Source organism: Lissotriton vulgaris, chromosome 1_1 (assembly GCF_964263255.1).
Source record: "Lissotriton vulgaris chromosome 1_1, aLisVul1.2, whole genome shotgun sequence".
NCBI lineage: Eukaryota > Metazoa > Chordata > Amphibia > Caudata > Salamandridae > Lissotriton > Lissotriton vulgaris.
In genome coordinates this window covers 471,148,201-471,160,659 of record NC_141685.1, presented here as the reverse complement: position 1 = coordinate 471,160,659, position 12,459 = coordinate 471,148,201, and the positions used below count along the sequence as shown (strand labels likewise).

Below are 12,459 nucleotides of genomic sequence, written 5' to 3'. Positions count from 1 at the left end.
CTTGTGACCCGATCCCCCCATTGGGAGCACTTGGACTTGCCCCCAAGTCCCCCTCTGCACCCTTTTTCCAGGTAGCCTCTTCTTTCCACCGGCATTGCACGCACAGCTACCAAGCTGACTAGCACCTCTGCACCCAGAAGCCCCAGGGTAGGTAACGAGACACTGCTGGTGGTACTTTGGATCTTTTCTCCCTATGACCCTCAGTCCCGAGATCCCCAGAAACGGATTGCAAATGACTGTATACAACATATTCCTTTTCTCTCATAGGGAAGCATTGCTGCGTAAAGACGCATTGAATTGAACTATTTACTTAAATGTAAAAATGAATAACTGCAAAAGTACTAGGTTGATAACGAAGTTCTTGATATCAAAATACATATAAAAATGCGACTTGTTTTTCTAAATTGGTCTCGGATTTATTTTTGAGTGTGTCTCATTTATTGCCTCTGCGAATACAACAAATGCTTAGCACTACCCTCTGATAAGCTTAAACTGCTTGCCCACACTATTACAAAAGAGAGCTTCTAGGGGGGGGATTATTATTATTATTAACAAAGATTGTGCGCCGAGTTTGCACTAAACTTGTTTAGCGCTGGAAACAACGGAAAAGTAACTTGAAGCAGCTCATAGCGCTGCTTTGCATTTCTTTGCGCTATAAGGACGTACCAAGGGTGGAGCATTGGCATTCCCATGCAACCACCCAAGGTGTATTACGCTAAATCCAATTTACTAAGTAAAGTAGATTGGGTTTAGGGTGAGAAAACTGCACCCTTTTCAAGTAGGCACAAGGAAGGAGAAATGCTTTCATTTATCCTTCCTTTTCCGATTTTGCATGTATGCTGCACTGTACGGGATGCATACAAAGAGGGAAAAGGTTTGAAGTGAGCCTCAGCATAGTATTTTGTACTGCAAGGGTACCCTTCCAGTAGAAAACCTATGCTCACAGACACCCTTGCACCATGGCGCAAAGGTGTCTCCGTGGTGCACGGCAGCTGATTTCAGCGCCGGCGCTAATGAGAGGGGAGTAGAGTGCCTTATTTTAGTAAATAGTTTTTCACGTAGTTAAGAGCAGCATTTGCGGCTGCTACAGTGCGCTACATGAAAAGTTAGTAAATCTCTCCCCTAGGGTTTTCATTTTTGCCTCTGTAAACCAATAAGGTTTGCCTGGAATCTTTTAATAGTGCACCTTGTTTTGGACCACTATATAAAGAGCCAGCTTCCTTCACAACGTATCTTGCAAATTATACGCAGTTTCGGAGAAACCTTGGGCCTGTACATTAATCCACGGTGTTCCCGGTGAGGGGCTGTTCCTGAGACTTCAGTTCAGCGACGGGGTTGAAGATGGCCTCGGATGGGTTCAAATACTTAGGTGTCCATGTGTCCCCTGATGCAGCACTCGCATGGTCCTGTAACTCAGAGCCTGTTTTAACACGCTTGATGGAGGATATTAAGATTTGGTTGGTCTTGCCTCTGTCTTTGACAGGTAGGTTGGCAATATTTAAAAAAGTGTCGTTGCCGCAGTTTCTTTACCAGCTACAGAATTTTCCATATGACTTCCTATAGCAATTGTATCGGAAACTGAACTCCATTCTTAGCGGTTTCCTCTGGGAGGGTGGGTTCCTCCATTTTGCCCTTGATAAATGTTTTTAATCGACCTTCTGTGTGGATATCGCCGCAGCAGATGTTGAATCATATCATCATGCATCACATTTGCTGGTCATCAATGACTGTTGGAATGACCGCCAGGGCGACCCTACCTTTGTGTCTGAGAAGTGGGCCTATTTATATGGTGCGGGTAATGTTGATGATCTTCCTATGGTGACTAGGGTGGTATTAAATAAGTGGCGACAATCTCTTCCACAGATGGGATTGTGGGGGAAGCTGACGAAATGGATGCCGCTCTGGCGGGCTGCCTACTGCCACAGGTGGCGGTGCTTTAAAGCTTTTTAATTGGGAACCTATAGGGATTTCTACCCTACGTGGCGTTATGAGCGGAACGGTTCTTTAGTCCTTTCAAAGCATGCAAGTGGAGTACCAACTCCATTGTAACCAATTCCACTGCTATGCTACCTTTAACTCCACCATGTGCTGACCCCCTACATTGTGGCCCTGTCTGATCTCCCTGATTTTTAACCCATTGGAAGGTAAGCTCATTATGGGAGACCACAAGATTGCCAACCATCTAGATACATTTCTTGCTCACAGGAGGATGTGGGAGGCTGATGTCAGGGTACTGGAGAACTAGGATTGGACTAAGCCTCAGGGGGCACCTCGGAAAGCAGCAATTGCAGCCACACTCCGGCTAATTCAGCTCAAATACCTTGATAGGGTGTATTTCACACAACATTGTCTATGGCGAATGGGGGTGATTACCTCCCTGACCTTTCTCCGTTGTCAGACGGCAGATGGCACATTTCTTCATACAGTCTGGGGTTGCTCCGCCCTGGCCCGGTTCTAGGGCGGGCTGAGTTCTTGCTTGGGCAGTGTCTTGTCCTGGTCGATCCAGATGGACCCGAAACCTATTCTCCTACATATAACTAACAACTTGGGAGTCAATAGATACAAGCTCTCACTATTGTTTATGGGGCTGGCGAAGTGGGGTATAGCGATGGCATTGAAGGCCAAGACCCCCCATCCCTTGCGGGCTGGAAGAAATGGATGGATCACTGTATGGGCCTTGAGGTGGCAGTATACAAGGCAAGTGTTTGTCCACTGAAACACCCCAAGATTTGGCAGGGGCGGCCAGATTCTAGAGACATAGTGCTGGAACTCGAAAGATCTTCAAGACAATTGATTGGGATGAGTTTCTACAGTTCCTGGGATGAGAGCGGGATGGAAGGGTGCGGAACTGGTGCTCGGAGTATTGACCTGTTATGAATCCTATTAGTGTAGTGTGGGTGGGTGGTAGGGTTGGGCGTTTTTGGTAGTTCACCCTGGAGATTCATCCCTTTTTTGAATCACGTGTAGAGTGGACTGGGGCATTTTTTTAGCCCTTTTCTGTTTCACAGATAAACCAAGGGAAAAGGGCAGGTTACACACAATTAGTTTTTCTGCAAATATGTTTACCCAAACATACATACTACTTTCCTACTCAAAGAGACATATCGTCCCTACAAAAGGTCTGATGTGCAAAGTGGTATACCTTCCTTCCCAGTACTTACATATTCAAAGAGGCATGCATCTGTCCCGTAAGCATCATAGGCAAAGAGTTTTATATGTCCCCCACAGTAGTTTCATACAGTGAGAGGTGCATCGTCCCTCCCAGTAGTTTCATATACATAGCAAAAAACAATCCCTTCCGGCACTCCTAAAATGTCACTCATAATGTTTTTTGACGCATCTTCCCATAGTCAGCGTGGTTTACCAGCACTCTTGCCTTTCAATACCTAGTCCAATTACACCCACTACCACACACGCTGCAGTTACTTAGGGACATATTTATCATTTTTTCATGCAACGCAACAAGATGCTTTGCTGCGTTGCGTGAATGGAAGAGGGCAGGAATGCACCATGTATGTCAAGATATGCGCATTCCAGCTCTTGCCTTGCGCTGGAGCACTTTTGGCTGCCGAGTGCCATCGCAAGCGGGCAGGATTGCTTTTGTGCAGGAAAGGACACCTTCCTGCACAAAAACAATCCTTCATAGCGTTTTCCCCTTTTTACGTTTGCTGCAGAATGTAGCACACGTAGAAAGAGGGAAAAAAAAGAGAAATTAGCATATTTCTCCTCGGTACACCTCCCTGGGAACGCATGGCATTCTGATGCATTGCCTGGTCTACCACTGATGGTAAATCTGGGAATGCACCAAAACCAATGGGTGGATGAATGGGCACACCCACTCTCCACCCATCGAATGCATCCCGGGCAGAGTAATGCAAGGCTGCGACTTGTATTGCTTTGCGTTACTCTAGTTTTACCAAGCCACGGGGGGCCTCACTAGGGGGCCTTGCACAGCTTGGTAAAGCTCATTCTAGGTTTCATGTGGCCGTACGTCCCCTTGTGTGACGCAAAACCTTTGATAAACCTGATCTCTAGCTTATTTTCTGAATGTTCTATTTAGAATCCTTGTGATTTCCAAATGCATCATATCTACTTTTCTTCTCTGAAGTGAATAGTATTCACTTGGTCAAGCGAATCTATTAAATATGCTATTGAAGACCGTTTCGCGTTGAAACCACGCTACATCATTTCATTCCACAGTAGCGGACACCTCAGAAAAAAAAATCTGCTTCTACCAAGCCTCGGGTTGTATTTGTCTAAAGTGCAATACAAATTTTCTGGCTCAGGTGTTTACTGTGCAAAAAAATTGCAGTCAATTTTTACAGCCTCCAAAGTAAGTTTGCCACCAAATGAAGAAAACAAAGGTGTTGAAAAGGTGTTGTCTGGGAAAGGTTCGGATTCACTATCACGGCTGTCCTCCACACAGCTAATGCTGTCCGGAAACACATGTGAGGGTAAATAGCTCACAGTCATGTCCACCACATGATTCAGGGAGTAATCAGGGAATGGCTGAGTTAGAACAGGTTCATTCACTACCATAGCGTTGTAACAGGGAGGCCCTTGGCTCTTGTAAACCCCAGTATCATCTTTTGCGGTGGCAGCAGCATGTTGCTCGCAGTGTACATCATCAGCCTGCAATACGTCAGATATTCCGTCCACCCTCCTCAAGCAAGGGTCATCACATTCATGGCTGGAAGGGATGAACGGGTCCCTGAAGATGGTGGGCTCTTCGTCAATAAAGATCTCCTCCACTTCCACAGTTTCTGGTTCTTCATAAGTGCTGGATCCACTGGACAACTGATTTGAGAGAGTCCTTACTTGGTCCTGAAAAAAAAGAAGGTCATGTTTCATTTCATAATAATTTCAGCGTTATGTAATATTTTGTAAAGGGGATCTTAGAACAGCTGTATGTGCATTTAAAGGTCGGGAAGAACACGTTTTTGTTTATTTATTTTTTTAAATAAAATTTTATTGCATCAATGCACAAAAACACACCATGATACTTTAGTACACTCACCGCCTTCGGGTCAACAAAGCACTCTCTGTAAATATCTTACACAGCTTGAATGCCAACAACCCAGAACGGGCAGGCAGCGATTTATGATTAGAACCCAATGAATATTAATTCTGATATGCAGTTTGGTGTTCCTAGGGGCCAACCACATTTGTATTTTTCTTACGCTCTGCAGTCTAAGAGCTCGACTCAAATTTTAGTGTTCAGAAGCATTGCAGCGTACAAACTTCTATACTCCCCAAGTTCCCTCAGTTCCCTACTCCCACCCGACCCCACCCCCCACCTTTCCCTTTATATTATCACAGGCTACAGCTTCTCCCCGTGGTACAATTTAAAATGCCTTCTAGCTTGAACAACCTTCTCCGCTTGTAATCACGGTAGCGCATGGTTCCACCTCCCAGATGCCACCCCCTCCCTTCTCTCTAACTCCCCAGCCCTGCTAAGCTTATATGCGATATATTTTCCCCAAAAATTCTTAGGTCTGCTCCTAGGTGGGAGAAATTCACTGTAGCTCTCTGATTGTGTGCAGCAGTACAGCATATCTTGTGACCATTGCTAAAGTGTCGGCACTGGACCTTTCATCCAACACAGTGCCACCCTACACTTGGCCCCATATCCACAATCCTGGGTATTGCCTTGGGTAATTTTTTGGCGTACCCGAGTAGCGCCACCGCTGGGTCGGATGCGAGTTCCGTCTCTACCACTCCACCCAACTCTCTGAAAATATCCTCCCAATAAGCATATATTCCTGGGCATTGCCAAGCTAAATGCATAAAATCCGCTGTCGGAGTGTGACATCTCTCGCAGGTCGCCTCTTCCCGAAGGCCGTACCTGCAAAGCCTCTCTGGGGTGTAATAGGTCCTATTAATGTACTTAAAGTGTATGAGCCTGTCTCTGCCGTGAAGCAAGATCTTTCTAGTATTCATGCAGCAGTAGGACCACATAGTCATCTACCGGTGTCTGTAGATCTCTTTGTCAAGCAAGCCTAGCCGCGGTATATCTGTTTTCCCTATGTGATATGGCTAATTTATATATAGCGGTAATCATCTTGCGAGGTGATTTAGTCTTAACAACATGCGGCAGCTCCCGCACTTCTGGGGGTTCTACCAGATCGTCTCCCAACAGTTCGTGCAAAGCCCTGCGCACCCTGTAGTACTGGAATCTGCTCAACAGGGTGCTTGCGCCTGCTACTTCCTCCACTTGTTCCAAGGTCTTAACCACCCCATCCTGAAAGAGGTCCCCTGTCACTTCTATTGTCAATGTGCGAAGTGCCTGTATCACACCCCTGTCCCTGCATGGCCCTAGCCATAGTGTCCATTCAATAGGCATAGCCAGGGAATATAATAGTGCTCCCGCCTGTTGTTGAAATAGACTGTGTCAGGCATGGCGAGTCGAATTTATGGAGTTTAAATTGCCAGTTCTACGGTCCATAGGTTCAAATATTGTGGCTGGTAAAGGAATCGGTTCAGAAAACAGTCTTTCCATATGTAGAAACTGGATATCCGCCTCTCCTTGTATCCAGGTGTGTACTTGAGCTCCCTGTGCTGCCCTATAATATAATTCAAAATCCGGAGCCCCTAGTCCTCCCATATGATATGGCAGTATAAGGACAGGACATTACACTGTACCCTCACTTGTTTACCAGCCCATGCCAGTTTTTTCATTGACTGGTTAAGCCTGTGGAAGAAGGTGCACGGCAATACTATTGGGATGTTCATGAAGAGGAACAGCATCCTAGGCAAAACCACTATCTTCATAATTGAGATTCGTCCCATTAATGACAAACGGAGGCGGGACCACAACTCCACATCCTCCTCAAGTTTATCTATGGCCGTGCCGTGGTTTTCCCGAAACACTATCTCAGATTCCGTATGCAGTCTAATACCCAAATATCTAATAGAGTCAGTAGACCATTGTAATGGGTACTCCATGTCAAATTCCGCCGTGGCTGGGGTAAGTTGGAACGCTATCGACTTTGCCCAGTTAACTTCCAGTCCTGACAGCACTCTGAAGTGTACCACTCCCTGAGGACTGAGGTCTAGTTATTTTCAGGATCCCTCACATACAGCAGCGTATCATTCGCGTAGGTCGACACCACTATCCTGTATGTCGGGAACCCAATTTCCTCGTTTCCATGGTACTCCCGTAACGCACATGTCAATGGTTCTGCCATCAGGGCATATAGCAGTGGCGACAGTGGGCAGCCCTGCCTAGTCCCCCTAGAGATGGAAAATGGGTCTGTAATCAAGTCGCCCAAGCGAATACGCTGCAAGAAAACTAACCCCAGTCCCGTTCTCGTCAGCACTTGCCGCATGAAGACCCACTCCACTGAGTCAAAGGCTTTCTCCTTGTCCAGAAAGACTGCTGTCACCTTATTTTCTTGTTTCACATGCTGAATGGTACAGAACACAGTGCGAATATTATATGTAAGGTTTCTATTCGGTATGAATCCAGCCTGCTCCGGGGCGACCAGACAGGGGGGAAAGTCTGTTAACTAATATTTTAGCGAATATCTTGGTATCAACGTTTAACAGCGAAAGGGGACAGTACGAGCCACACTCTTCAGGGGGTATTCCCGGTTTGGGGATGGCGACCATAAGTGCTTCCCACATCGTCTGTGACATGGTGCCTGTGACACACATATCATCGAATAGTGTAGCTAGGTGTGGGAGCAATAAGTCAATAAAAGCTTTATAGAAGGTGACAGTTAGGCCATCCGTCCCCGGGGCGCTCTTGGTTCTCATTCCTGCTAGGGCTTCCGTGATTTCATCCTTCTCAATAGGGTGCATTTGGAACTACCTGTGTGCATCTGTGAGTAATGGTAATCTAATATGCTCCAGATAATCAATAATTTGCTCGTCCATTCCGTCCACACAGGAAGTGTACAAGTCTGAATAAAATTGTTTAAATCGCTCCGCAATGTCTGTTTCATCCGTTAATAAGGTACCTTCTGCTGATTTAATCTCCGAGACCTGCAACTTACCTCGTTTCGCTTTCATAATCTGGGCTAGCACTGAGTCCGGCCTTTCCCCCTCTCCATATGAACAGGCCGTTGCATACTTGCCCATGTGTTTCACTTCGCTGTCTGCAGCGTCATGATATTCATCTATCACTGTTTTTAACTATTTTCCTAGTTCTATGCACCCCCGGCAACGTGTCATTGTTCTAGGTCTTTCAGTTTTTGCTCTAGGTCTGTTAACCTCTTCCGTATAGCCCTAAGAACCCCGAGTGTTTAGACATCATGATGCCTCTTATGTATACGTTAAATGCTTCCCTTAGTGTCTGAAAGTTGTCTATTGAGCCAATGTTTGTTGCAAAAAACGTTTCTATAGCCTCTGCTAGTTCCTCCTTGAATAGCGGGTCTAGTAGAGAGTAAGGGAGAAATCGCCACGTGAACGGCGGGAAAGTCTTCGGTGTGGCTAGGACCAGCAGCAGTGGTGAGTGATCAGAGAGTGTGCGTGGCAGTATTACACATTGACGGATCTGATCAATTAAAGAAGAGGAGGCCATCCAATAATCTAAACACGTGTGTATATTGTGGTATGCTGAGTAATGTGTGAAGTCACTGTTGCGTACTCGCCACACATCGCAGAGGTCCATGCGGATCATTACACTATCCAACATTCTAGCCGCTGCCACCGGTCTTCAAGTAGGGCCCGCCGCTCTATTCAGGTATGGGTCACGTATCAAACTGAAATAACCACCCCACAGAAACTGCGTTCTGATAATTTTTTGTTGTATTCGCTAATGTCATGAAAAACTCAGGGCTGTCATAGTTGGGGCCATACACATTTACTATGATTAAGTCTAATCCTCGTCCCTAACAGTTAGATATTACGTAACGTCCTTCTACATCTGAGTACAGCTGCTTAATTGTGAAGGGTGATTTAGGGTTAATCCAAGTCAGCACTCCCCTCGCATGCGCAGTAAACCCCGCTGAGTTAATGTTCCCTAGTAGTCCCATACTGTGCAGCATAGGGCTCAATTGCGGGAGATGTGTTTCCTGCAGCAGGGCAATATCAATGTTTTGTCTATTTAAGTAGCTCAGCACTTTCCGAAGCTTACGATGATCATTAAGCCCTCTAATATTCCATGACACTGCCCTCATGGAATCTACTGGGTCACAGGTGTTGGCTGCATTATGTGTCATCATCGCTGGCGTCTACTCTCATCGTGTAACCTAGCTTGCCATGTGCGCGTGCAGAGAGTACCGTAGGTAGAAACAAAACCCAACCACCCCAACTACCCTTAATCAAGAACCACACCTCCTTCTTCCCCGCCCTCCTCCCACAGCAGACCTACCCCAACTTGGTTGCTTGTATACCCGGAATACACCCCCCGTCACCCCTCTCCTCCTCCCAAGTTCCCTCCCAGGTTGCAACAGTTGTGCAAGGCACTTGTGGGCGGAGGAAGCTCCATGTGCCAAACTCTATCACTTAACAACATTCTCTCTTCATTGCCCTGTCCCATGTACGTCATCAGAAACAGTGTACAGTATTTACCACTGAAAAGACCTCTCCTGCGAGTGTTTCGTTCCTCTATTTTCGCTGTCTATTTCCCACCCCTGTGGCTTAGAGCTAGGCCCCACTGCCCCTACATCACAGTGTCACCTATCACTGGGCCATATAGTTCTTGCTTCAGAAGCAGTCCAATATACACTGTTCCTCATTTCCTGCTATTGTAAACCCATAGTACTCTTCGACCTTACTATTCCCGCAGTATCCACTGTAGGTCGCCATGCGATCCCCAGAACCCCATCCCCCACCCCACCCTCCCTCCCTTTCATCTTACTCATCTTGATTCCACAGTCTCTCTGTATCAGTCTTGGTCATCCAGTGAACCTCCAGGTGCTTCGTCCAGTAGCGGTCTATCAGGGCTCTTACGCTGATCTTTAGACCAACTTTTGATTGCCTGCTGTAATGCTTTGGGGTCGGTAAAGATATGTGATTGACCTTGTCTATTTACTCTAAGATTTGCGGGGTACAGCATGGCATAATCAATACCTAAGTCTTGAAGCTGCTTCTTTAGAGATACAAAATGTCTGCGAGCTTCCTGAACATGAATGGTGAAGTCTGGGTATAATGATAATTCAGAGCCCTCGTATCTCAAGACTTTCTTCTCTCGGGCAATGCGGAGCGCTGTATCCCTGTCACGATAGTTAAGTAATTTACCTATTATCGGCTGTGGAGGGGCGCCCACCGACGGTCTGGGGCCCAGGGAGCGGTGTACCCTCTCCATCACAAACATTGTAGAAAAGACTCCATCTCCCAATAATGTCACCAATAGCTTCTCCACGAATTGCTCCATATTCCCTGTGGGGTTGTCTCCGGAAGGCCTGTAATTTCGCAAGTTACATTGACAAGAACGAGACTCCCGATCTTCTGTCTTGTCCTGCAGGATGCACAGTATCTTCCAGAGTTGTTTGTGGTCCGTATCTAGGGTGGTGTGCGCTTCTTCAACGTGTGTTAGTCGCCTTTCAAACATATGTAGTCTTTCTGCATGCTTGTCAAGACGGTCCGCCATTCTATCCATTCTATATGAAAGGGCGTCCATTTTTGTGCCCAGTGAGGTGATGCCGCTCTGCAGGGATTTTTTCATTGACTTAATCATGCTGCGTATGTCCGTGTCTGAGTCGTCATTCGCTAGGGTTTGCATCCTTGTGTCCTCGCTCATGGAAGCGTTGTGTGATTTTGATCACTTCTGCTCAAAAGACAGCTTAGATTGAGTCTTATCTCCCCTGCCCATTGTTACGGTGATGCAGCCTCTTCCACGGGCGGGGGGGGGGGGGAGTCTCCGTCTCCTTTCTCTCTTCCTGACGTTACTTTCGTTCGTGTGTTAGCTGTGTGCTTTCTGATGAGGACAGGCTTGCGCCACTTCCGCTGCCACACCAGTTCACAGTAGTGAAGGTCTGTCCGTATGGTGTGTCCCTCCTTCCGAAGGGCTCAGTGTGACTGGTCCCAATCCAGCTCAGTCTCGTTGTTTGCCCCCAATTGCCACCTTTCTCCACTGGACACTGTGGTGTTCAGTTTGGGTTGATACCTGTGTTTCTGCCACTCCGAGGTGAACCATCGATAGTCCCAGTCCCCGCCACATCTCTCTCATCGATGTAGGCCACCCGCCCTTGCTGGCTCAGTACAACGCAGTGATTCCGAGCGTGCCCGGTGAGACAGACACCCCTGTGTTGTCTGGCTGTGTATGGTGAGTCCTCCGTCCGATTTTTCTGAGGCGTAGGCTCTGCTTACCCCCTCAATTCCCTCCTCGCTTTCCTCACCTCGGGCACCTTCTCCAGTGTGTCCTGAGCGCAGACCTACCTGGTCACTGCTTCTGCGGGTCCGATGGCGGCCCCCCTCTGCTTCAGTCCGCCGCTGCTTATGTCGCACTCACCAGTGTTCACCGGACCTCCCAGGCCGCTACTAGGTGCGTTCACTGAGCGTCCTCAGTGCTCCATCACCCTCCGCTCCGCGCCGATTCACCTCCTAGGTTGGCTGGTCTCTGTGGCCCCACACTTGCCTGACCTGCACTGTCCACATTCTCGTGTGGGCAGCGTTGTGCCGGGGTTGCTTGAGCACGCGGCATCCCCGGTCTCAGCTACAGGTTGGAGCACCGCTGGGCAGCTGCTGCTGGTCACACGTCACACACCAGCCTGTCAGCCTGCTTGTCCCTATGCTCAGTCCCACAGCGCCGCGACCTCCCGCAGTACGCACCGCGAGACCCTGATGCCTGCCGCACGTCTGGTGACGCTGCTCTGCTTCCACCAGCACTTTAATCCAGGGATTAAAGGCCTACCAGCGACTCCACTGCACCTCGCGGTATCTTCAGCTGAGCACGTCTGATTCCGGACCAAAACAGCTCCATCGCTCCCGCTCACCTTCCGATGGCTTGTCCGTCGACGTGGGCAGATAGGACACTGTCGGATATCTTAAGGATTGTTTGATGACGCAACGGAGCACCGGGCTCAAGCGGCCATCTTGGTCGCGAGCAACCTCCACTCCCTGGGAAGAACACATTTAAATACATTTCCCAATTCACAATGCTTTCATATTCAGCTTCTTATGTAGAATGGAGCACTTGCATGGAATCATCTCCTGTGTATTGTCTACACATTCAAAGCCTTCCATGACTCTTGAAGTGACGAACATACAGATGAGATTGTTGGAAATACCAAGTAAAATACCACTCACCAAAGCATACCACTCCTAAAATTGTTGTGAATATTACATAGCAGCACTAGGTATGTTTATATCATCACAAAGGGCGCAAACAAGGATCAGGATAGCCATTCGACTCAAGAAGATGCATGATTGTGTCTCAGCTGTGACTAGCACAAAAACATTTTATCATATTGAAAAATTACCTTTATGTGGGATAGTGACAAATCATAATGATCAGAGAAATATGTTTTCTGATAGGAATGTCATATTAATATGTGCCAGGAAAATAGGTCT

General features: G+C 47.4%; 1 protein-coding gene across 1 annotated transcript in view; it reads right to left on the bottom strand.

Annotated features, from left to right (window-relative positions):
- Nucleotides 1–3,194: 3,194 nt before the first annotated feature.
- Nucleotides 3,195–12,459, bottom strand: part of LOC147747365 (interleukin-12 receptor subunit beta-2-like) — a 553,753-nt gene continuing 544,488 nt past the window's right edge. The window contains exon 17 of the mRNA XM_086936246.1: nt 3,195–4,824. Within this exon, the coding sequence (XP_086792372.1) occupies nt 4,291–4,824 (534 nt within the window). The 3' untranslated portion in view covers nt 3,195–4,290. The remainder of the gene's footprint in view (nt 4,825–12,459) is intronic.